Consider the following 25,902-nt stretch of genomic DNA (forward strand, 5'->3'; position numbering starts at 1 on the left):
ATGCATTACTTCAAAGCTCATGCTCTGTTCTACAAATATGAGGTTACATACACACTAAAGCAGGTCGTGTCATTAGCACTTGTCATGAGGTTTATGTTAATTAAATTATTAATTATTTGGGGCCAAAAGAGTAGCCTAGAATTTAGAGACCTTTCCTACCTCTGTTTTGTTTATTTCATCCATTTTAGATACATTCAGTATTTTCAAGGTTAAATCTTGCTATACCATTGCACCAGAGGTTTCTGTAAGTAATTCATTGGTATACAGCAGAACTGAGCAAAATTAAAGAGATCTGATATGTTCAAGCTGAAAATAAATCCCCTAGCTTTTTAAATGACTTAATTTTTTTGTTGTTGTTTTTTTTTTTTTTTTCCTAGGAACAAACTTCACCCTTGCAGAACTGGGGATCTGCGAGCCCTCTCCGCACCGGAGCGGCTACTGCTCGGACATAGGGATCCTGCACCAGGGCTATTCCCTGAGCACGGGCTCCGACAACGACTCAGACACGGAGGGAGGCATGTCCCCGGAGCACGCCATCAGGCTCTGGGGCAGAGGCATCAAATCCAGGAGGAGCTCCGGCCTCTCCAGCCGGGAGAACTCGGCGCTCACGCTCACCGACTCCGACAACGACAACAAGTCAGACGAGGAGAACGGTAGGGTTTTGCTTCCATGTGTTCCTAATTGCTTGTCATAACCTACTTAAAAATGCTCCACTCTGCTTTCCAAGGTGAAGTTTGCACTTTCTCAGTTTGACTAAAGCTGGTTTTTAACGTGTTTTGTGTGGCATTCACATTCTCTGGACGCAATCCCTTCACCCAGGGTTTTTCTCCTGGGAAGATGAAAGGCAGCGAGAGGCCTTTCAGAGAAAAGGAAAACAATTCTTATCTCGTTTGCTTCTCCTGTGTTGTGCTCGTGTGGAATGTGTTTGGGGATTGTTTACCCACAGGTGATTGTTTCACTGGATTCTGCTGTGAGTTGTTTTGACTCATTGGCCAATCAGGGCCAAGCTGTGTCAGGACTCTGGAGAGAGTCAGGACTTTTCATTATTATCTTTTTAGCACTCAGTAAGTATCTTTTCTGCATTCTTTAGTATAGTATAGTATTCTTTAATATAATATAGTATAATAAAGTAGTAAATTAGCCTTCTGATAAGATGGAGTCCTCCTCATCATTCTCTCCCCTCATTGGGTTGCCTGCATTTACAATAGTTTTGGGTTTTTTAGCATCACTCTCAGGAAACTAGTACATGTGCATCATATGATAGATATTATGTGTGATCTTACAATTTACTTTTCATGCCATAATCTGTCACAGAAGTTTGTGCTCCAAGTATCTTAAATTAAACTTAATGATGAGAAGCAGAAAGAAATTTCCAAAGAGAAATAGTTTTTTTTATGTGATTTTTCTACACAGCTTGAAGTAATATTAATAATCCACAATGTGCTGATAGCTGTAACAATGATGCTAATTTGTAACAATCAGATTTAATTTTAGGTATTTTTCCCATGGTTTTGAAGTTGTAAAAACAATTCTTTTGCTCTTTTATTGCTGGTATTGGGGGCTTTTGGAAAGCAAATCTGTGCCTTGGGCTGAGGCAGAACATTGTGTTTAGTGTAGTTTGAAGTCACAGAAGTGAGACTTTGGGCACAGCCCAAAGTGACATCAGTCACTAATGACCAAACAGCCTGGCAGCAGTGGTAGAGTCTGAGTGTCCTGTGTTCAGCACTGTCCTCTCAGGTGCACACATCCAAATTCAGGTCCTTCACCCTCAAGCTCTTACCTGGGGAATTTTCTGGGCTCGCATAGGTTTAAAGAACTCAAGACAGAAAATCGTAAAAAAGGATTTGCAGGAATTTGTCCTCCATCCTATAGGGTGATGAAAGTGTAAACTCAGCTTAGTTAAAATAGAAACAAAGGGGTTTGGATCTTGTCATTCTGAGGAGGTGAAGAGGAACCTCCTTAACATCATCAACCCTCAGAGCAACTGTTCCAGCAGCATGACACCAGCTCTCTGCTAAGCATATTGGGATGAAATTCTGTTTGATACGTGTTGGGTGCCTCTCAGAAGAGCATTTTTGTAGGTGTTTATTTTGGGCTCCTCCCTGTACTCACTGACAGTTGTCTTGGTTTCAGCAAAATGGGTGTGCCAGGCTCTGGAAACACAAGGAACTGCTTGTCAAAGCAAACAGGGCAAAATTACAGTTTAAATGTTGATAGGAAGAAGTTCAGCAAAGTGCAATTGATTTTGTTTGTAACAACAGTCCTTTTTTGTTGATTTGAATTGAATCTTCAAGTAATACATCCTCTCCATTGGCATGGCAGGATGCATTTCTTCATCAAAACTAAGGAGGGAATGTGCATTTAGTAATAATGGTTTGTACAAGGAAGCCCATGTTTTGAAAAGAATCAGTGACTGGTTAATTGATTTTTCCTTTTAATAATACCATTCACAGAAAATATGACAACTTCCATTGATTTTAGTACAGTTTTGTTAAGGCTTCTGAGCGTAATTTCAAATTAAAAACCTGACTAATAGAATTCTGGCATTATGGAATGATTGGGCTTCAGTGCTGTAGCAGGAATTCACTTCTGTGCAGGTGGTTGTCTCCATTTCAGTGGCAGCAGTGTGTCACACCTTTTGTCTAAGAAAACATAATGATCTCAGAACCCACTTTTATACACACTGTCACAGACTGATAAAAGAATGAGTCTGTTCACTTGTTTTTCATTTTCCTCCCCATAATAAGTGAATTATTCAGTAATTGGAAATACAGAGCAGTGAATCCATTTTTCATGTTTCTAACAATGATATTAATGGGAGAAAGAACAACATGATCAAACAGCAAGCAAGTAATAAACCAGTATGTGGAATTCATTTTGGGTTTCTCTGAGAAGGGTTTCTGTGTGTTAGGTTGTTTTAAAAAAACATCACGCAAGTTTGAAGCAACTGTTGTGTACACAGAGGTGTTAACTTCAGTCAACTTTTTAGCCTTACTCTCTCACAAACCCTGGTTAGCTCAAAAATCAATGCTTCTTCACATCACTGATTTTATGAAGTTTTGGGATACATTATCATATAGATTGACAGTTGCCCCACTGGTTCAGCACCACAGTGTGGACACTTACAAAACCATCATTAATTTCTCACACTTGTGCCCAGCAGTGGTTTTCTACATAATAAACACTGTCCTTCAGAAGCAGATCAATAACCTGCTAGGTGTTCATCCTGAGAGGAAGTAACAGGAATCTATATTTCAAGAGAAATTTGTACTCTGATATGGTTTCATATTTGCAGGATACCAGCATAAAGCAAGACATTACTTGGCATGAGACTTTACCCATTTATGCCTAGCAATATTAGAGGGAACTCATGATGCACACACCTCTGAATTTATTGAAAGTCCTGTTAAAGCTTTTTCCCTGATACAGCTCAAGGGTTAGGAAAGAGTAGTTCAACTCTAAAAGATTACTATTTTTTTAAATATTGGGATCTATCACAATTTAAACTTTAAAAAAAAACAAAATACCATACCTCTCGCAATTTTGTTTGTATCAATAAATCTATTTTGTCATCTCCAAGTAGCACAGAGGAAGCTTAATTTCTAAAAATTGCTTCCATTCAAATCCATTCACAGAGCTTGTGACCATTTTCTGTGCTTGTAGATTCTGTATGATTTAATTTTATCATAAAGCAGAATGCTGTGAACCTTGAAATATTAGCAGGCTTGGAATGCTTATAGATAAATTGAAATAATGGAAGCTCATTAAGTTCCATGTTTTACTTGGTGTACTGAAATTCTTCCTAACAAAACATTTTACTGATATTTTTTGAAACAGTTATATTTTCAGAAGTCTGATTAGGCTCTATATTCTTACTGTGTCTTGTAGTTTTTGCTGCTGTCTGGGTGTGGCCATCTCTTCTTTAGACAGATCAATTCTGAATTGTAACACAAATCTGTCATCAGATTGGTACTCAACGTGATGTACTGGGTTGTGAGATTTAAGTAAATTAATCTTTTTTGATGCATGCAAATGTAAAAGGCCAGTTAAAAATACAGATCACCTCTAATGTCATGTGCCAGCTCTGGAGAGAGAATCACCTGTGGGGATGCAAGGTGTGAGCTACAGGGGATACAGCACTGCTCCTCAATGCTTTTTTTTTTTCTTTGATTAAATCTTGTAACTATTTATTTTGAAACATCATGGCAAACTTCTCAAATGGATTTCTTTTTTCATCAGTTGCAATGTTCTTTTCTAAGCCTACAGTATTTCTGTTTCCAGAGTAAAGCTTAGGAGCTGGTCATGTTTAAGTAGTGACCTTGAAGCAGCTACTCTTTCAGGGTTGTTTTCTTCTGTTTTTGTTTTGTGGGGTTTTTTTTAAAGTTGAACTGAAAAGTTTGTTCTTCTGAAAAACATAAACCATTGGAAAATAAGGTAACATTTGGTTTAAAAATCCATGAAAGCAGAATGATCATACTTAAACAGCATTTATGTACAGACTCTTTTTGCAACAGATCTGCAATTTTCTCTTTTCCCAGCTTCACTGTTGTTGAATGACCAGTTACAGGCTGTTAGGAAAGCAGTGAAATTCAAGTGACATAAGGCAGATGGGAGTGAAAAGCTGAACAGACCAATAACAGAGAAGAGAAGAGATAATCTTAGGTAGAGGAAAGGAGGGTGGAACAGTAGGGTGTAAACTCAGGGCAAATCTTGGTTCGAGTCCTAAAATGAACTCGTTGGCCCAAAGTGAACCCAGAAGGGGATTTTCAGTTTGATGTGAATCTAGATCCTGCTATTCTCCTCTTGTAAAAGAGAAAATTTAGAAATGTTGTTGGTGACTTTTGGTTTTGGGAGAAGTTGTTCCCTTGACACTTTTTCTGCTAGTACTATTATTGGGTATAGTGGATAGATAATGTGCTGCACTGATATTTTCAGGTTCAGTAGTCATCAGTGTTTGCTATTTTAGACATACTGGTGGCAATGACTGTGATTATTTTTCCATATTGCTTTGGTGGTGCTTTTTACTGCAGTAACTAAAAGTTGAGTTATCCGACAATACCTTATGTGCATATCACTTACTAAATGAAAGAGTGACATGAATAAAGAGAAAAAAGTTGGAAAAATTATAAGGTAAAATATGAAAAACTGTATTTGTGTTGTGCTTCAGATTGAATCTCATGAAAAATAAGGTAATTTTTTTTATTTTCTTTTTTCCCCTGGTGTGAAATTTTCAATGGCAATGGTAACTTCTCAAATGCATTTGTAAACCTTAAAATCAAAACATAACCCCACCTCTTAACTGAACCTGACCTCATAGTTTATCATTGTTTCAATTTTATGAGCAGTATAATCTGAGCTTTTCCTGGGATGTTGTTAAATAGCAAACTTGGAATTACAATAGAAAATATGTTATTGCATCAGAGGAGTTTACAAAAAGGCACCAGACAGATGACAGCCAAGGAGTTTATTTTCTTACTTTTGCTGTTGTAATTTTGACATGTTGTTATCAATATTTCATTTTTTAATTTTTTTTTCAGCTTTCTACTTCACACTTCATAATTTGCAGGAAAGATTACAGCAACACTGTGCTTCTACTCTTGAGACTATTTTGGGTTTGTCGCACGCATGCTAATGTGTCTGAGTTGTAAGGGAGTAGAAAGTAAAAGCTTTTTATGTTGTTGGTCCCAGAATTCTGTTTGGGTTAAACAAGTGGGAGATGCTACAAGTTCCCCACCGAGAAATCTTCACTTTCACCAACAGGAAATAGTTTCCTTGTTAAAAGGGGACGTTTAAATAGTGGGGATGCAGTTGGAGCAGGTCTGTGTCATCGTCAGCTGCATGTGTGTGGGAAACATAATATGCCCTCATAATTTTGGGATAGAATATTGATATTTTGGGTACAGGGAAGATGCAGATTTGCTTTATATGGCATAGTGGAGTCTGGTTTCTATAGGGAGAACTGTCTGGGAATGTTGTGCCTGTTTCTCTCCTGGAGCGACCCAGGTAGCTTGGGAACAACAGGAGGCAGGGATCTGAGAGAGGAGAGAGGAAGAGCTGTCATGGTTGTGAGATCTGTTCCTAGCTGAGAAAGTGGCCAGATGGTCCCAAGGAAATGATGGGATTTAAATGAAATGTCATACACTCAGAAAATGGCATTGCACACGTCATAGATCACCGAGGCTCGTGAAGGAGGAGAGCTGGGGAGGTGAGCTCCTGCACGGGCAGACTTCAGCTCTTCTTCAGCAAGGCTTGTAAAGTACTTTGTAAATGACAAATTTAGAAAGTCATTAAGCTCAGTATCAAAGCTCGGTTGCTTAAGTGGATCCAATTTTGATGTGCTCTCAAAACCTGAGGGCACTTCTGATAGGAAGTGGTTTCCTAATGAGGGAATTGACTAGCAGGAATGACTTTTAAAGACTTAACTACACATAAACTCAATTTGGTCCAGGTAAATGGCTTATGTATTCAGTGCAGAGAGAGTCTAGATGATGGGGTTAAGGACAAAAAGTGGATATGCAGTACTGGTAAACTTTAAAGCCTTGTGTAAGACAGGAATATGAAATGACAGTATTAAAAAGCTTAAACATTTGCTGCAATTTTAATATAACCTAGCAAGACTGGAGTGTAGGTTGGCAGGATGATTTGATGAATTACTGCTACACTGTCTGGTATATATTGAAAGAGCTCAATAAATACTATCTGGAACAGAGTGCTTGATGATATTCTAGAGATTAAGGATGGAGATGTGGCAAGACAGCTCTGCTTTGGTGGCCTGAAAGAGTAAACCCAAATGCCACCTTGATATTGAGTTGCTGGTAGCTGACATTGAGCTCTTGGGTAGCCATTAGATTTTCCATTCAGGTCAGTGTTGACCTGAGAGATGTGCAACAGGATCTTGGGTTTCATCCTCCCAGAGACACAGGTGTTTCTGTTTCTAGCACTCATGATTACAGGAGGAACGGATGGAATGCTAAAATAGACAAGCAGAAAACCCATTAAAGCCCACAAAAATCCCAAAACAAACCAAAAAATCCTCCTCTATATGGTGAGGCGAGCTCTTACACCATGAATGTCCATGCTGTTCTCCCCAGTTCATGTCAGTCAGGGCTTGAGCACCTGGAAAATTTTCCATTGCCTCTGAGGTGACTCCAGTCCCACGTTCTGTGCCCTGCTCTGGCACAGCATCATTGGGCTTTTGTCCATATCCCATTTGAGGGCCAGCTGAAGCTGTATCCTTTTTGCAGTCTCTCTCCTCATGATGTTTTTTTTTGGATAATATGAATGCCCCCCTCATAATCAAATGAGCTAAGGCAATCAGGAATTGAGACCGAGGAACTGAGGTCAGATATTTAGCCAGGAAACTGAGGAAAACAGAAATATGGGCTGGTGAATTAAGGCTATCAGAAAAATACTGCAGCAGCTGGGTGCATAAACTGCTGAGGTTAGCTGGGATCTTCCTTTTTCCTGAATTCTAAGGAAAGAGCTTTTGCCTGCAGCTGTATCTACATTGCTGTGTGAAGGTCACAACATGGAGAGCTTTAAAAAAAAACTCTCAAAATAACCACAAGATTTTTCAATTATTATTTAATCATGAGCCTTTCCATCTAGTAGAGAAGTGATGAAACTGTTTAACAAGAACTCCATTACAGCACATTATTCAGTTTGTCAATTATTAGTTTTATAAAAGAAAACTTAGATGATATAGGTCACCCAGGTAAGCAAGCAGCAGTGCCTTTGTTCAAACCATAACTGAGTTAGAATAATGCCTTTTTATTCTTTGCTATAAAAGAGATCTGTGTCTGATAAAGTCAATCCAGCTTGGTGCTAAATGCATTGTGTGTGGCTGATGAATGATAAAACCTTTGCAGGAAGGTTTGCAGGTTTGTCTGTACTTGGTGTTTAACTAAATTTAATAAAGTGAAACAAAACCTAAGTATTTTACTTTTACTTTTCCCTTGTAAACTGAAGCACAGATCATGGGAATCCATACCCTGAATATATTTTGTCTTGCCTTTCAAAATGAGAACTTTTACCAGAAGCTTCCTCTAAATTCATCACACCACAGACTGGTACCTTTCCTCATGTACGGTATCCCACTATTAATGATATTCCTAATTACAAATACTTGATACTTCACTGATTAGTGCATAATTACATCAGGGTACACACTGCTTTTTCTAGTTAATACTTCATTTATAAAGCTCAGCCTGAGTCTGGCCAATCAGCCCAGGTGCTGCAGTGAATGCCTACTGTCACATGTCTAAAGTGACGTGTAGGTGGCTGTTTAAGTGTCATTACATTTTCTAAATATTTCGTGGGATGTGCTTTGTGTTTATGCTCTGCACACTGTTCTTTTCAAGGAATCTGACAGCTTGTCGAAGGCAATGGGTTTGAGTTGATTGTAATGTGATGTTGAAGTGTCACGTCCTACTCAGGTAGGACAGAATTCCCCTTCAGATGGAAAATGGATAGGAGAGGTTTCAGATGTATATATTAGAATAAATAGAGCTTTTTGAAACTAAACTATCCCATAGCTAATGAGTTTTGAAAGATATTATTCATTTTTTACTCTCTTCTATTATCAAACTTTCTTCACTTAGTTCTTAAGTAGTAAGGTATAAAAGATGCTTCCTAAGTTCCGTTCCTTAGGCCAAAGGAGAGAAAATCTAATTAATAAGCCAAATTTTGGTGGTGGTGGTGTTTGGGGTTTTTTGTTTGGGTGGTGTTTATCCATAAGATGTTATTTTGGGATTTTTTGCAGAAGGTCCTGGCAGAATTGAATGGCTTTTGTTAGATACTATAGGAGTAAACTGAAAATTAACTTTTTTCTTTGTTTTTAATTTCCTTATATTTCACACGGGTTAAAAACAACTTTCTGCTTAATTTAAGCTTTTACAAGCTCTATGACACTCTCCTTCCTTGGCAGTGATAGGGGAAGTACTTTTATCTATTTGTTCAGCCTCTCTGTAGTGTTTGAAATCGCTGACTCTCTCCTCTACACTCTTCCTGTAAGAAGCTCAGGGGATGATTGGCAATGATTCAGGAAGGCTGAAGCTCTGCCTCTCAAATCAAGTGAGAGGTTTCTTGTGAGCAGCTGTTTGTCCACTTGCCTGTTCAGTCTTTGGCTCGCAGACCTCTCATCAAAGTTCTTCAACACCTCAAAAGCTGTTGGTAGCACCACAGAGACCATGCTGAAATCTTAACCATCTGTGAACAACAAACCCTATCTCTGGTAAAAGCAGAGAACCACTTGTTCAATTTCTATTTTGTCTGTCTCATGGTTAAAGAACATCAGATTAGGCTAAACTCATAAAAGAAAGATGTGATGATACTGGGGAGATGGAAGTACCTTGAAGAACTTGGCTTTTCCTAAAGTTACCTGCTCTCAAAGGCTTGTTATCATTGTTCTTAAAGCTAACTCCCTACATTTTTCAGCTTGCAGCAGGACTCCTGTCCACGTAACAGATTTATGTGAAGCAGCTTTAAATGTTTTTCCCAGCCCAAATAATTGACCCCCATTATGTCAGCAGAGGGTGCCATTGCTGTGACTCCATGTTCATGTGCTAAACCCACTGATTTTTGGAAGAGGACTCTTCTATATAGTACCACTCCTTTTAGTTCTGTAAAGAAATGGCAAAGAGAGCTATGTGTAGGTTGAAACAGTAGTTGGAACAACCCAGTGCTGAAACAGGGCTGTTTCCCTGGTGTCCATTTGGGTTTCTTACATTTCCTCAGCACCACTTACACTGTAGTGGTGTACAAACTCATTTCTTACCCTGAAAATAACCACAAGTTTCTGGATGCTGAGTACTGTGCAGCAGAAGAGCACAGGTGTCAGAGGAAGAGGCAGTTTTATTTGTGAATCAGGTCCCAGAAGGAGCTGTAGCCACTACAGAGTAAGTTGCTAGTGTATTCCACGCTGGCTCCTGGAGGCACCTGCTCTGATATTGAACATGTGTAAGATCCTGAGGCTTGTATGTGCTATTTGTTCATTAGTCTGTGCTTGCACAGTGATTGTCCGTCTGTGCTCAGGTCTGAAAGAGAGATTTGCACAAGCTGGACTCAAGGAAACATGATTCCTGGACTGTATCACAAGTACAGTTCATCCCCAGAGCATATCAGACTGTATTTAAATGCAATACCAACTCCTGTTTACACCTCCTGTCCTTTGATATTTTCTCTGGGCTTCCAAATACATAATGCAGCAATCTGGGTAAATGAAATAAAAAACATGAACTTACCAAGCTTGCTTTCCTGCAGGCTGAGATGGAAGAAGAGGCTTTGTAGTTTTTTAGTTTTCATTTTATTAAGAAGCACGCTAGTATTATTGAGGGCCTTCAAATAGCATCTCTCTTGCAGCTGAGCAGCTATTCAGTGGGAAGGATGACTTTTGTGGTTTCTGAAGTTGTTATAAATATCTCAGGAACTGCTGACTGTTCAAGTCATTCAGGCTTTTCAGTAGCATGTTGCTGAAGGGAGAAGATCATCACTGAGTGGGTGAAATTGTATTTGCCTGAAAGTCCAAGGAGCCCATGGAAACTGAAACTTCCTTGCCATGTTTGCCCTGTTGAAACTGAGATACCATCTTGTAAAAAGGCATAATATCATTCCATTACAGCAACATGCCTGTAGGCAAGGCACAATATGTGAGCATCATTTGTTTGCTCAGAGCCATGACTGTCATTCAGAAATATTGAAAGGTAGCAGTTGGATTTTTTCACACAAATGGTTAAGGGACTTTTCTCAGCATCAAATTAGTGTTCAAGAGTGAAAATATAGCTTCTGTTTCCTCAGATGCTGAGTTGTAAGAATGAGTAATCGTGATTCCTGGGGGAATTTATTTTGTTTTTTAACTTGAGTGGCACTAGATAAATAGGTTTATCAGTGTTCCACAGAACACTTATATTTAGTAAACTTGAAATGAGATGAATTACAGTGAAGTTACTCCTCTTTCCAATTTTCTTTAGGAGGGGAATTATTTTAAGGAGGCGTGTGCTATTTATACCTCCCACATAATGCTGTACCCTCCAGCTATGTTACACAGTGTGGATATGGACAAAACAAGGGATGGCTGTAATTGCTTTAGTGACTGGAGTTTATCTTGTAGTTCTTTTATCTTTCATTTTTTTTCCCTATTTAAACGTCTTTTTCTCAGTGGAACAGGACATCACTGACTCTTGTGTTCAGAAGTTGTTTCTGATCAGTTTTGTTCTGTGCACAGGAAATGTGGGGTGGGAAGGATTAGGTCAAGGTTGGGACTCTGAGCAGAGGGGTAAGGGAAAGAGGAGTCCAACGAGGTTCCAGGTTTGGGGCAGCCAATGGAACACCCCATCTGTGAGGGAAGGAGGAGTCTGCCATCCAAGTCAGCTGCTCCCCATGTGTGCTGGGTGTGCTGCTCTGCAAAAGCAGCCCAGGGCAATTCAGAGAATAAGTTCTGAAAGTTAATATCTAAATCAATTCTGGTTCACTTGAAAGCTTCTTTTAGTATAGCAAACTTCCCAAGCTGTATTTCTGAAGTAATAATATATGTAAATCAGTTCATTTCCTTCTTTCACAGAGTTCTCTACATTTTCAGTATTAAATAGTGAAATAATAATCCTTATGTGCCCAGTCCTGTCAATATATCCCTGGGCAGCTTCTCAAAGGCTCCTTGAGTCTCAATCATCTATATTCATTTGCCAGTTCTAATTTTCTGGATAATTACTGCATATTTCAAGACCACTTCTGTTGTGATACTTAGCCAGATTTAATTCTTTCAGATACTTTATTTCTTAACCTGTAATTTGACTTCCATGAGAGTATTTGAAGATGGGTATGCATATTCAGTTTAGTCCTAAATTTTGGGATTGAATCACACTCCAAGTGTGTCCTCTGTCTCAATCAGGACTCCCTGTCCTGTCCCTTGAAGACTCCCTATTTGTGGGCTAAATGTCCTTCACAGGAATAAGGACACTCTGTGCATAATGGAGCCCAGCATCAGCTCTTGTGGGTGACAGAGTGCCATCTCATCTTTCCAAATGAAGGTTTCTATTCATTTAAAGCAGAATTTCTCATATGTTTTCACTTTTTTTTTTTTTTTGTATGTGTGTGTGATTTGAATTAATTAATTTCATTTTGCTTTTCTAGGTAGCAGGACAGATGAAGAAGGTCTAGTGTGATTACAATTATGTGGGAGTCTTGGGGATTTTTTTAAGGAAAAAAGATAGAGACCTGTGATAAATGTTAGGAGACTGACCTGTAACCACAGCAGGCAGACATTAGTAGTCAGTGTTTTCTGTGTTATCATCAGTCCAGCTGTTTTGCTAAAGATCCTGAGAAAACACTCTGGGAACAGTCAGTACTGCAGTGCTTCAGCTTGAAGGCTGGAGCTGAGGGGGAGGATTTGGACAGAATTCTGAGGACTTCACAGTCAGCATCATGAAGATAAACAATTCTACGTGGTGAAGAGCAAAGGAGGTAGAGCAGGCATCACTATGCTTTTTCTGGCTTTGGTCAGTTCCCTGATATTTTATACTAAAGGTTCTTTTCTAGGTTTTTTGTTTTTTATACTGATACTTTTCACCATCTTTTTCCCCCATAATTTTCAATCCTGGTAAAAATATTATGGCATTTGCCTGTCTTTGTCTGAAAGATAATTTATTCCATTTTCCTACATTTTTCCTAATGTAACATAGTGCCTTGAGCTTAAGACATTAATGTGGTTCCAGATAATCTCCTAGTCTTGTTTGACACGTGATGGCTTAAAAGTGCTCTTTATAGAGCAGAATATTACAGTATTAATGTGCAAAGGGAGGGTTATTCTCTTTCTCTACATCTGATGAATTCTTCACATGGCTTAAAACAAATGGAGGAACAGATCATCTTACAGAAATAATGATCATCTTAGAAAAAACTATCTGCAGAAATCAATATTTTTCTTTTCCTGACTCTTGTCCCTCCTTATTTGAGTCTAGTTCATGAAGTAATGGAATGTTAAAAATGCTACAGATCACTTCTGTGGTGATAAATTTTGACACTCTTTCAAATATTGGTTTCATATATTTCCTTTTGGTTAGCCTTCTTTTGCCATATGTACTGCAATATACTCTAATTTTTTTCTTAGCTTGAAAGAAATGTTGCTTCTTTTTTTCTGCAAACAAAATCTTTTCAAACCATTTTAGATGTGATTTGAAGTATTTCTTGAGTTTCTCTGTTATGTCTCAGAGGAGTAGAACATATGTGGCAAGTTCTCCAGAAAGAACCTCTCCAAAGAACATATTAAAGATGAAATATAAGGATTTTTAGATCAAAAGGATAATGATTTTTTAAAAATCTTTACTATGTGATAAATTAATCAGAAGGTATTATAAAGACGTACAAACTTGCAGAAGAAGAGAGAAGGAAGACAGTGACTTTGAAATGAGTGTAGGCACAGACCTGGAGACGCTCAGAAGCTGGTTGTAAACCAGCAGACAGAGCTGTAGCACAGGCACCTGTCAGAGTCTGAGCTGTGTCAGAGGGAGCATCATCAGGGAAGTTGGTATGAGCTCAAACCCTCATTTCATCAGACATGGTGTTGTATGTGCAGGGGTGCTGGGACATGATAATCAGGGTGTTCAGAAGCCTTTGGTGCCTCTCAAGCCCTCCTGGGCACGGTGGGATCAGCAGGGGAACATGTTCTGCCTTCCTGTGATTCCCCTAAAGAACACAAACCCAAAATGATCCTAAAAGCTGAAAGTAATCAGCTAACAGACATCAGTATGAACCAAAGTTGTGTATTTCTGACAGGAATTCTAACAGACTTGACTCTATAACTGTGAAAAAAAAAAAGCTATTTAATAAAACCCCAACAGATTTTCAGAGCAACTAGACATATGTATCTAAAAGAAATGCTGGACCAAAACACCTCACACTATGATAATTTCAGTTTCAGATTTCATGTGTGAGCATGTATATGACTCATTCATGCTTTAAATGCAGTTGTGAATGCATTTATCATTTGGTTAGTTAAATTTTTTTGCATTAGAATGCAGCCATAGTGAAACCCGTTCTAACAGATCAGCTGCAAGAACAGCCAGCAGCAGGAAAGGAGGGTGTATTGGAGAGTCTGACATCAGATTCATAGAGAAGCCATGCCTATACCCCCAGAACAAGGATGCACTGTAATTAAATTTATTGTCTTTATTACAGTCTGTCTAATTTTCAATATCTATTTTACTTATTTATGAAAGGCTGGATTCCACAACTCTCTGAGCTGTTATGATGCTTGTGTTGTAACCACAATAGGTTGTAATCAAGTTTAGTACATCTCAGCATTCAAAGGAACATTCTTGAACATTCTTCAAGAATTGGAAACTAAAATCTTGGTTCTGCCAGTCTGTAAGCTTTAATGAAACAATACTAATGGTGTTTCAAAAAGGATTTTGAGAAATAATCAGAGAGCAACTTCATTATTACAATTGATCAATAACAATGAAGTAAAGTTCTAGGTTGCCTGCATTAAAACTGAATTTATGGCAATGCTACAAAAATCTGATGGTTGCAGCCCGGGAACCTGGAATAAGCCTGCACAGCTCCAGCAGTGCTCAGAGTACCAGAGTGAAGTCCATACTCCATTTATTTGTGCCCAATAAAGCATTCACCAGTCTGGGGAATGGCTGCAAACCTCAAGTAGTTTGTTCTGCATCCTGATGGTCAGAAAATACTGACTTATCTTTTAAAGAGTTTCAGAAGTCTGAAGCATTAAAATGTCAGAGGCAATATTTTTTATAGACTCTTTCTTATCTAAGTGAAACATAAAGTCCAGTAAGTGAATTGTGATAATTTTGTACAGGAGCTTCTATGAAAGCTCCATCCCATTATGTGTAAATGTGTTTTAGCTGCTGTTACTGAGGTGCTAATACAGAGCCCTTGCCAAGCAGCCCTTTTTAGCAGTAGCTAAAATAGCTAAATTTACATGAACTTAGCTTAAACAGCTGAATTCATGTATGTTGAAGAAGTGCTTGAGTTCTGCTTCACAATCTGAATGAAACATTGGAAAGACAAATTATTTCAGGGTAATTTTGTTACCTAAGGATTATTGGTCACCCAGGTGTACTGTCACCTGGGACTGCCACAGGCAGCACCTGAAGTGCCCTCAAACACCAGCTTGAGTCACACCTGAGGTGGTGTCTTGTGAGCCTCTGAGCATTGCTGCTGTCAGTGGGGAACCAGTGAGGAGCTGTGCCTTCCCTGCCTGACCTCCCCTTTCCTCAGTGTTTTCCTGGTCCTTCTCCCCCAAAAGAGCAAGGATATCATCTCCTAGCATAGCACATCTTCATTTTGTCCAAGTTTCTCTGGACGTGTTTGCTGCTTGTTTTGAAGCTCTTATCTGTCAGGTTGTGTTTCTCACATGTTTTCCTATGTCCTATTTGTCTGGCTGTATCACAGCTCTGCTTTGTCCCCTGTGGGGCTATATATTATTTACATTCTTCATTGAAAAATCCTTCAGCCTTATTGCTGTTGGTGCTTCTTGCAAAGTTAAATGTGAAAAAGTGTTCCTGTGCTGTTGGTACCTTGTGTCAGTGTTACCTAGTGTAGAGAGACAGAAAATAGAGTGTAGAAAGTAATCTTACCCCTAAGGAGTTGCAGCTGGGCCAATTATCAAGGATTAGGAACAGACTTGACTTTAACAGGCCACAGCTGTAAGCAATGAGAGGAAGAGTGCTATAAAAGAGTGGGGTGGTTAGATGAGAAGGCAACTGGAGTCAGCTGGCTGCTGTGTGAAGAGGAAAGAGTCAGTGCTCTGAGGAGCTGCCCATGAGAAGCACCAAGGTATGGGACCCCTGTGATAAGATGGCAACAACCTAGAGCTCCTCTGGCAGAAGGCAGGCAGCCTGCCTGAGGGATACAGCAGCCCCTGCTTTGGCTGGACTGTCCCAGCACAAAAGGAAAAAAAAAGCTTAAAATGCAGTTTTTAAAACAATTTCTGTTAAATCTTTACGACCTTTATATAACCCATTTCTGTCTCTGGTGTCCAGAAAAGGGAGTGTCACAGGGATGGTGGCCTGGGGCTCAGGGGACAGTGCCACACAGAGCTCTCACTGTTTGAGGGGCACAGGTTGGGTGAGGAGCCAGGGCTGGGTTAGGAATGATTGGATTAGGAGTGAGAGCTGGGTTAGGAGCCAGGGCTGGATTAAGAGTCCAGCTCTCATTCAGAAGTGCTTTGATTAATACTGTGGTGGATAGAGCAGGCAAGCATTGTAGCAGTAAGTCATAGGACTTTGGTAATATACATAGCAATTGAGTGCTGTAATATACATAGCAATTGAGTTTGGTGTTTTGGGTTTTTTTTGGATTTTGTTTTGTTTGTTATGGATTTCTGCCATGCCCATCACTGTACATCACTGGTTTATTTTGTTCAGCTGTGTTCTGAAGTGCTGAACACAATGTGCCCCAGAGTCAGAGCTGAGGCTGCCTGTGATGTCAGGGGGCTCACCTGTGAGCCAGAACCTCCCTGTGCTCCTGCAGCAGCAATGCTGAGTTATCCCCCAGGTCCCCGTGGCTGAGCAGGGGCCATTAGTCCATTGATTGCTGCTCCTGGCTGCCCTCCTGCTTCATACAGGGTTTGAAACTGATACTCAGTGACTTAGGAAGTAGATGCACAATCTGTACATTTATCAGTGGGAAGGAAAAAATCGTTTTTGTTCAGGCACAGGTGAGTTACTGCTTGTGTGGGCTTGAAGGCTACTGGAGAAAAAGATTTCCCTAGAAAATAACTAGACAGGAAAAATGAGCTGGGCTTCTGAGGATCTGAAGTATAAAATATGCAAATTACAAGAATTTGGCATACTGTCAGGCTTAGACTTTTTCCCTTGATATACAGAATTTGTGTGACCTGCTCAGTCAAGCATCCTAATTGCAATAGATTTTTACAATGAAATTTGCAAGTGGCTTCCTTTTTTATTTTCTCTTCTTTTAGTGTGAGCTTTTTCTGACAGAAACTCCAAGTCCAGTTTGGAGCATTATGTTATGCTTTAGACATCTGTGTCCCTAAAACTGGAGTGAAAATACAAGATGCCTGTTTGAATAACACTGTGTCACCAGCAGAGCTCAAAAGTGATGCAAGAGGTGATGGTGCTTCCTTATGCTTCTCTCATCACACATCATGTAGTCCATTTGGGCACGTTATGTGGGTAGTTCTTTGAAAAAGAATAATAAACAGGTCCAAGATGTGATGTCAGATCTAGTTAATCAGTGTACTAGAAATACATTACCCTAAATCTTGGTAAGGAAAATAGTAATCAAAGTCTTGAGTTTCTTTTCATTTAGAGAGACAGATGGCATATCTGCTTAACGGCAAATATCCAAAAGAAATTTTTTTAAAATCCTATCTTTCAAAACATGGCAATCAGAATCATCTTGGAGAGGAACTATTAAATTTAATAAGCCATATGTTCAGTGAATTTGCTTATTTTGTTCAAAGATGTAGACATAGAATTCACCTCTGTGTCCTTTTGTGTAAATTAACTGCCTTATTCTATGCTACACAGTTAAGGTATTTAACAAAGCTCCAAATGTGCAACATATTATTAGCCAAACACAGCTACTAGTTTTCATGTTGCTGAAATAAATGCATTTAGGTGAACCGTCTGCAGTTTACTAGAATTCCCTCTGTGGAGTTCAGCGTGTTTGAAGATCAGATTGACTGGCAGCTTCCTTGGTATACATAAAACAGATCTAAAATGATTTCAAATAGAAATTCTCTGAGGATTCTATCATCTTTGCCGTTCTGTTGTACTGAAGATGCAGATGTGCCAGACTGTTCTGCAGGATTATAAATGCATTAGTGAAACTCTAATACACTCTCTAACAAATATATGCAGTGCAAGAGGTTTTCTTAGCCATCTTGTACCCACTCATTTTATTTATTTCATGTAATTGGCATGTTGTTCTGCTTTTATAGCTTGTTAAAATGAGATGTGAAAATGGCTGTAGCTAATGGCTGCTGGAAATCTTTTCCCATGGTAGGAAGGAGGGGAAAAAAAAAAAGCATTGCAGATTTTAAAGCACAGAGCTCTCCCACCGAGAAGCAAAGATTAAAAAAGATGGATATAATGCATTGCTGTGTGTGGTAGAAGAGAGTTTTAATGACCTTGGATACATAAATGAGCATTGTAGACAATGTCCAAGCCCTGAAGTGGCACCCTGTGGTAGGGACAGGGCCTGAGGCCAGGCTGCTCTGGGCTGTGGTGCTGGCGCTGAGAAGGTGTGCTGGTAGTGAAGGGGTTTTCTTTCCTTCTGCAGAAAAAAGATAAGAGAATAGGTGGAATGAGGTGTTGTGAATGCCTTCCTCTGCAAAGTGCAGGACTGGGCTCCCAGAAACTTAGACAAGGTGAAGGGTGGGCAGAGCTCAGCTCCTCTTTCCCTGGAGTCAGGGCACTCCAGCCCAGTGGGTGGACCTAAATTAACATGATTTGGTTCTGATTTAGCAATGAACTGTTGAGGTCACTAGTTTTAAAAGAAATATTTCTTGTTTTTGTCTTGGACTGCACTGTAGATTCTGTTGCATTATTTCATGTTTTTTGAATGGCTGTCAGGAGAAGCACACAGTCCATCCTGTGATTCTTAAACATTTAGTTTTTCAACTTTAGTGGCTTTAGAAAAAAATAAAAATTGCAGCGGTGCACACCATGATTTTAAATGGTTGTTCCTGTCTTTATCAGCTCTTGGAACACGAAAGGATTTTAGTTCCAGGATTTGACCTGAGAAAGTGGAAGACAGCAGAGGAGCTTTGGTGCATCGGTAGTCTTCTCTCTCACTAAGGGCATTGCACTGTCTCACTGTATTTAATGAAATGAGCAAACTATTTTTATTTTTCTACCTGATCTCGGAACTTGTTGGTTGTTCCATGGCAAGACATTCAATTGCAAATAGAAATAAAATCAAATTTCCTCTGGAAAAAAGCATGTCTTGCAGAGCACTTGTTTTCTTGTATCTTATACTTCTTATACAAGAAAAAAATTATTTAAAAAAACACAAATCAAGATACTTTAAAACCCCCCACAAATTAAGAATTTTGTTTTTCATTATTAAAACATTTCATAAGCTGCTGGGAAAGGGCTTGAGTTTTGTTTTTTAGGTACATATCCATTATTTTTTAAATAATTTCAGTGTAGCATTAGATTTCTATACAACAGCATAGCACCTGCTAGATGTGTTCCAGAGAATGATCAGCTGTTTTGTGCCCGTTCCCGTGTAAAATATTGGTAAGATGAAGTATATCAAACCCATTTATCTGCTGCAAATCAGTTTGTCTCAGAAAAGACCCAGTTAAATTATATGGAGCCTAATTTTTCTACTGATCCACCTTCTGAATTTTATCTGATATACTGTATTTTTCTTCCCCAATAGGTCAAATGAATCATCCTTTACTTTCTCTTTTAGAACAGACAGTAAAAGTAAATTCAGCACATGCCATTTGTGTATAACTGGCGTGATTTACTGCACGGCTGAATATAAAATCATAAAACTTACAGGACATGGTTAATACATAACCATCAAAATAACAGAGTGCAATTCTAAATTTATGAGGCTGAACTTAACACTGAATATCAAATAAGAACCACATTGATTTCTGTAGCGCATGGCTTAAAAACACATTAGGTGGCATAACTGCAAGACAGTACATTGATTTAAGCGTAAAATGCATAGCACTCAATACTTCACCACCTAACGTTTCCCAGTAATGAACAAAGCTGTTGTATATTGATGAAAGGAAAATTATTTGTTTTGTTAGATTATGGTACTCAAGCAGATGCCTTGCTTTTAGGCTGGCTTGGCATAATTGGAGTCACTCTTAGTAACAAATGACGCTGGACACCTGAAAGGGATGGTACATGGCGAACTCTGCATAATGTGTTTTAAGAAATATGTATTTAGTCTGGACTTAATGTAAGTCTGAATTCAGGCACCCTCATTTCAGGGAGGGTGCTTTGGCAGGTACAGAAGATTAATTGCCTTTTGGAGGCCTCTAATTGCCTTTAAAATGTTAAACATTTGCCTTCCTGAATCATGGCCAGAGAGTAAGTCTATAAATCTCTATCACCCTTGCTCACTGGATTTTGCCAAAATTAACTCTATTTACATCAGGAAATGTGCCTTTTGCCATATTTTAAGCCCCAATACATAAACTGCCTCAGCAAGTGAAGAGTTGACTTTAGTCTAAGGTCCCCAAAACATAAATTGAATTGACATTGACATTTCCTCTGTATTTAGTCTTAGGTAGAAAATTCTGTGTGGGGGTTGAGATTGGGTCTTTTGAACATGATTTTCTCACAATGCACTGTATCCAGAGTGGCATCCTTGTCCTTTTTAATGCTCCAGTAGTGCAACGGGGACTTGAGGCAGCTCAGCCAGAAGCTTCAGGTGAGTGTGGTCCCTGGGCTGTGCTGGGAGTGGGAACAGCCAGGAGCTGCAGTGAGTTCTGCCCTTGGTGCCTCGTGTGAGAGAGTGTGCTGCTCATCAGCCTGTGAGAACAGGACTGCAAAAACACCTTGGTCTTGAAGGACTTCAACTCTTTAGAACATGCAGGTGTGTCTAACAGCTCCAGCTGTGCGCACACACACATTTGTGTGTTTTGGATCTGTTGTACAAAGTGTGGCTGCTTCCATCTTCCCTCTGTGGCCTCTGGCAGAATGTGCCCTCTGGGGTGTGTGCATTTCATAGCTGAAGTGAGCAGAAACCAGCTCCAAGTCCGTGTTGCACATTCAGAGCATTCACAGGGTGCTACATTGATTGTGAATGTTTTAGAAGACAAATTGGATGCAGTTGTGTTCTAGTCTTGCTTACATTTTGGGTTACTTTTTTTTATCCTGCAAAGTTTAAGTATTAGTCTTCATGACATACAAAATGGTCTGAGGTGTTGGAGAATAATGTTTTAATCATCATTGACATTTTCAGAGAAGATTAAAATTTAATAAAATTAATTGTCCATTTTTGAATGGCTCACTTTGCAGTTAATCACACACCTTTAGCTTCCCCTGCAGATGGGTATTTCTTTCCTGCAGTGTTTTTTTTTTTACCTGGTAGCTCACCTGTAATTATGATAATTGATTAAGTTGTTGGTTATATTTTTTTCTTCAAATTAATGGAATGTAATTTTTAGTTATGCTTAGTGTGAAATAAACTGCTTTTTTAATCTTGTTGAAAGAACCTTTTCTAAATCTGTAGAAATAGGTTTTTTTCCCTTTTAAAGTAAAATATCCAGCATACTTAAAGAATATAGCTTACTGGGGTTATATTTAATGGCAAGTATAGAATACATTGTTTTCACTGCTGTGCATCTCTGGTAATATAATTTGAAGTGCTAGGGCCCTTTGCATCCATTTCTGAATCTATTATTAGTTGATTAAATTAACTGGCTGGATCAGTACAGTGAGAAGAGACACAGTAATGATATTACAGAATTAGTATGCTATGATGAATTGTCAGGAAAAGTAACTGTGACAGCCCTGTGGCCATATGCACTTAGCCATGCAATTTATAGTCATTTGAAAAGCCAAGGACTTTTCAGTTTTGGTTAGGAAATTTGTTCTTGCTTTTGACAGAAGTTGAGGGATATGTGAGTCTTGAACAAGAGGGGGTTTACAGTGCCAGCGTGAAAAGAAACTAAAGGCTCTCCTCAACTGCTAGCATTTGGATAATTTACAAAGAACAAGCTTCAAAAAAGGATGATTTTATTGTAGCTGTGCCAGTTCTTTTTAGATTATAATGTGATAGTGCATAGTATATAATAGTGTGGTTCCTTTAGAGTTGTAGAAAATAGTATTGCTTAGGGTCAGGTAAAAGTGAATGCGATCTTGTATCACAATCTCAGTAGTTATGGAGCACCACAAATTTTGGTACAGCAGCAGTAGGGCCCTTTTAGGAGGACAGTAAATACAGCTGGGTTTTATTCTTGCAATGATTTGAGGCTATTCAAAATGCCTTATTTTGCCTTGATGCAAGTATTTGTAAGTAAAATAAAGATTGCCAAACACCATCAAAATTACTGGTAGTTACAGCAGGTAATCAGCATGTAGGAGTTGACTCAGGGCCAACGCTGTAGCAGTTCCCACTCTTTTCAGCTTACCCTGCTTAGTTGCTGGACACTTGGGATTTAAATTTAAAATCTTGCCATTTTCACATTTACTGTATTGTGGGTTGGCTCTCTCTGTTATATTCTTAATCATTAAAGCCAATTACACAAAAATATTTTCAAAGTAGTAACAAGCAGAGCTTGAGTGTAAAAGCAAGTGGGCTAAGACAAAAGACAGCAGGTTGTGTAGTTAACTCACTCTTTTTGTGAGCCTAATAAATGGTTTATCAGTAGCACTATGGATCTATAATCTTTGCTGAACATCAGACAAAAATGCTTGTTAAACTTTATAAAGTGCAATGTTAAGTCATTTTTCTTAATATTGGTTATGTCAGTTCAAACTTTTGGAAAGAAAAGGAAAATATGAAATAGGTTTTTAGCAGTTAAATGATAGGCTATAAGAGGAATTCTTAATCTTACAGGAAAGCACTGCTGTGGTGGTTGCTACACAAGTGTTGGTCCCTCCTGGGACCTTTTCCTGGTCCATGGGTGCTGGGGATGAGCCTTCAGACTGCTCTGTTTGCTGCCTGGTGCCCTGAGAGCAGGACTGCTTCTGTCCTTGTGTCTGGCCCAGCAGACTTTCCTCAGCAAATGTTGCTTTAAGCTTTGGGAGGAAATGCAATTTTTCATTTTCAGAAAATAAGTTCACTTTCTAATTTTAATTAGAGAAACATTTCCTAGCTGCAGTCTGAGGCTGACCTCTAAAGGTTACTTGGTCCATGGGTATGACAGAACAGTTTCTACACATGATCTGTTCAATTCCACTCCTCTCTTCCTCTGATTTGCTTTCTTTGTCATTAGAAAGTTTCTCTTAAAGTTTGAGTCTTTTCCACCACAGCTGAAGCCCTTTACTGCTTGTTTTTTAAATGAAGAATGGCTTTTTCCTACTGTTTAAAGTTTTCTTTCTTAATTTAATTATTAGATTAATTTATAATCTTGCATTTGGGTTATAGTAATTTTTCAGAGTTAATACACTAAGCAAAACATGTAGCATTAATACATTCAGAAAAAGAATGGTCTCACCACTGTTTTCAGGAACAAGAACCAGCAGCAGTTTTGTTATTTTACTGGTGGAAGTCCTACAATTAATAAAGAGTTCAATACCACTGTTAATGCTGGTGTTAAATAGAAAAACCATTTCTACAGTTCCTCACTTTAAGCAAGTAGTCCCTGGACTTCAAAGTAAAATATCTCAAATACTCAAAAAATTAAATGTTAATAGCTTAAATACTTATTTTTCTAGACCTAGATAAGGGAATTTTTCAAGCAAGAAAATGTGTTCTTTGGTCTCTGTATTTGTATGGACTAACCTGAACAGAGTCTTCCTCGAAGTTGTAACACAATACTGATAATGGTGCTTGCTGGGGTTTTATGTTTTGCCTTCACCTTTACCATAGAGCAATTTAAATCCTTAGTCTGGTAAGGTAATATTTCCATAATTGCTGCATTTAACTCTTCAGATATCTACCAGCCCATGTTCAGTCACATTTTGCCTTGGTCTCATGCTTTATTTTGCATTTTTGCGAGCTTTGTACTGTTACCTGCATGCAGCCTCTGTAATAAACACTGCAGTCACATTTCCTAATCTGCCTGATCTATGTACTCATAACAATTAGCACTAAATTACTCTTGTGCTTATTTGCAACAGTAAGCTCTGAGTGTTGGCAAGAAAAACCCTAACCACAGGACAAAAAAACAAACCAAAATTAAGAAACCCTTCCCTCACACCGCAGTATCACAGACAAGGTAGCATTTCTTTTGAGTTGTTCTTTTTGCCACATTTACCACTTCATTATTTTAAATTATTTTTCTTGGTGTTACTATAGAAGCAGCTTGTTGAGAATAGATGATCAAAAGTTGCCCTTGCAGGCTGCTGTTGGTTTCAGTGGGTGCTGGTGAGTGTAAGGCTGGAGCCAAAATTTAAGCACAGTAAAATGGAAGAGAGGCCCAAGATGAAAAGGATTTTATTTTTTATTTGCCCTGCTTTTTATTGCAGAGAGTTTTTACAGTTAGGGTGTTTGATTTGGGGTCATGTTACACTTGGGTGAACTGAAGTGATTAAACTTTGGTTCTGATCTCTGATTCACCCAATACAGAGGCAGATAACCTTTTAAGATCCTGTGCATGCAGAAGAGCTTGGTCCTTTTTGTGGTGTGTAGTCAGACTTCAGAGTATTTGTGTTTGGCAGTAACTATTCACAGACATCACCCCTTCGGAAAGAGCAAAACATTATTTTGTTTAGAAAGGAAACAAAAAAGAGCTTTGTTAGTAGAAGCTGTTTGGGCTATGGACAGTGCACATCAGGAAGCTGTGACAGGCATCTGCTCCCAACTGCTGGGTGTCAGGTGCCATGACCCAGCCAAGAGCCTCTCAGCTCCCCAGTGCCAGCCCCACTGTGCTAAACACTCCTCAGAAATAACAGCCAGTTCAGGATGCTCGGAAAAAATATTGCCCAGGATATTTTGTCACTGTGCTCTGTATTTGGAATCTAAAGAGCACTTAAACCTGAGCAGGCTGATGATAGTTGCTCTGAAGAGTCCACTCTTGCTGCCCGTGGAAATGAATGCCTTTGATGTCCGTGCACTGCAGAGAAACGCAGTAAGCAGCTAAATGCCTTAATGCATTCTGCCACCGAGCCTTCTAAAAGCTTCCCTGTGCATCGTGGAGCTCGTGCAGGAAGGTTTTCACTGTCAGCAAAGCAAAATGAATGCCTTTAGCTTTAAAGTTTAAATGCCTTGCTCAGCAGGGAGCCCAGAGAGATTTGTTCAACTGAAATGAGCTTATAATAAGGCTTTCATCCTAAGATAAGTAAGGACAACATTCAGGAGCTCTGTACTCCCTCACCAGAAAATACAAATAGCTTTCTCTGTGTGTGATGATGCTGTTATTGTCTTTCATGTGATATGTTGCAATTCATGCTAATGGACATTTTCCATGGTGGGCTGAGGTAACGCCACGTTGTAACTACATTACGGTTAGAAGTTCCAAAAAATCAGAGTTGCAGCTTACATATTAATTGGTTTGTTTATTTTACCCCCCAGAAATGAGTGCTAGGATAATATCTACAGAAGGATTTGCAGTAGCAAGGTATTTCAAACCATTTAATTGTGCTCAAAGTTTACAAAAGTTCAAAATGCATTTAGAGAGATTAGAGAGATTCATAGCAAAAGAAAATCCATCAGTGGCTAATATGAAACAGCACTCCTGGCTTAGGCAGTCCCAGAGTTGCAGATTGCTGGAGGCTGAGAGAGTGTGTGGGAGCTATTCCTGTGCTTGCTGCTGCTGGAGATAAGGACCTGGGCAGATTGACCATTTCTCTGACCTGGTGTGGCTGTTCGTGTATCCTCACTCCTCTATCTGCTGATTTTCTAGCCCCACCCCAGTCATAATTATTCCTTCTGCAATCAGAGGCTCTGTTTGATCTGCAGGTTTCAGCTGGGATCATTAAAATAGCACTTAGAGCTCCAGCCTCTGTCCACTCTTGTTTTTCGTGTGGTGTTTGTTACAGGGTTTCTGAGTCCCTAATAAGCTGTTAACAAGCTGTCAATTATAGTGCTCATGCAAATTAGTGAATCAGACAGTGAGGGGCTGATGTGTACAGTATGCTATCTCAGAGGAGGTAGATTAAACCCTTCTAATTTTCATCACTGTCCTTGCAAAGCCATCTTCATAACAGCTATAAAACAGGCATCTTGTCTTTTCCTTTTTATCATGTTTACAAATTGAATATAGTCGTTAAATATCAATTATTACAGGTCATATTTTGTGTTAAATACCAGGCATCTAAAAATAGAACAATGACATTT

The 25,902-nt window shown here is 39.0% G+C and overlaps 1 protein-coding gene across 5 annotated transcripts in view; it reads left to right on the top strand.

The window, feature by feature from the left end:
- TENM2 (teneurin transmembrane protein 2) overlaps nt 1-25,902 on the top strand; it is a 612,765-nt gene that overhangs the window by 169,579 nt on the left and 417,284 nt on the right. For all 5 annotated transcript variants that reach the window (XM_059860582.1, XM_059860584.1, XM_059860583.1 and 2 more), the window contains exon 4: nt 378-653. In XM_059860582.1, coding sequence (XP_059716565.1) covers nt 378-653 — 276 coding nt within the window. The remainder of the gene's footprint in view (nt 1-377; nt 654-25,902) is intronic.

The sequence above is a fragment of the Haemorhous mexicanus genome, chromosome 15 (assembly GCF_027477595.1).
Source record: "Haemorhous mexicanus isolate bHaeMex1 chromosome 15, bHaeMex1.pri, whole genome shotgun sequence".
Taxonomy (NCBI): Eukaryota; Metazoa; Chordata; class Aves; order Passeriformes; family Fringillidae; genus Haemorhous; species Haemorhous mexicanus.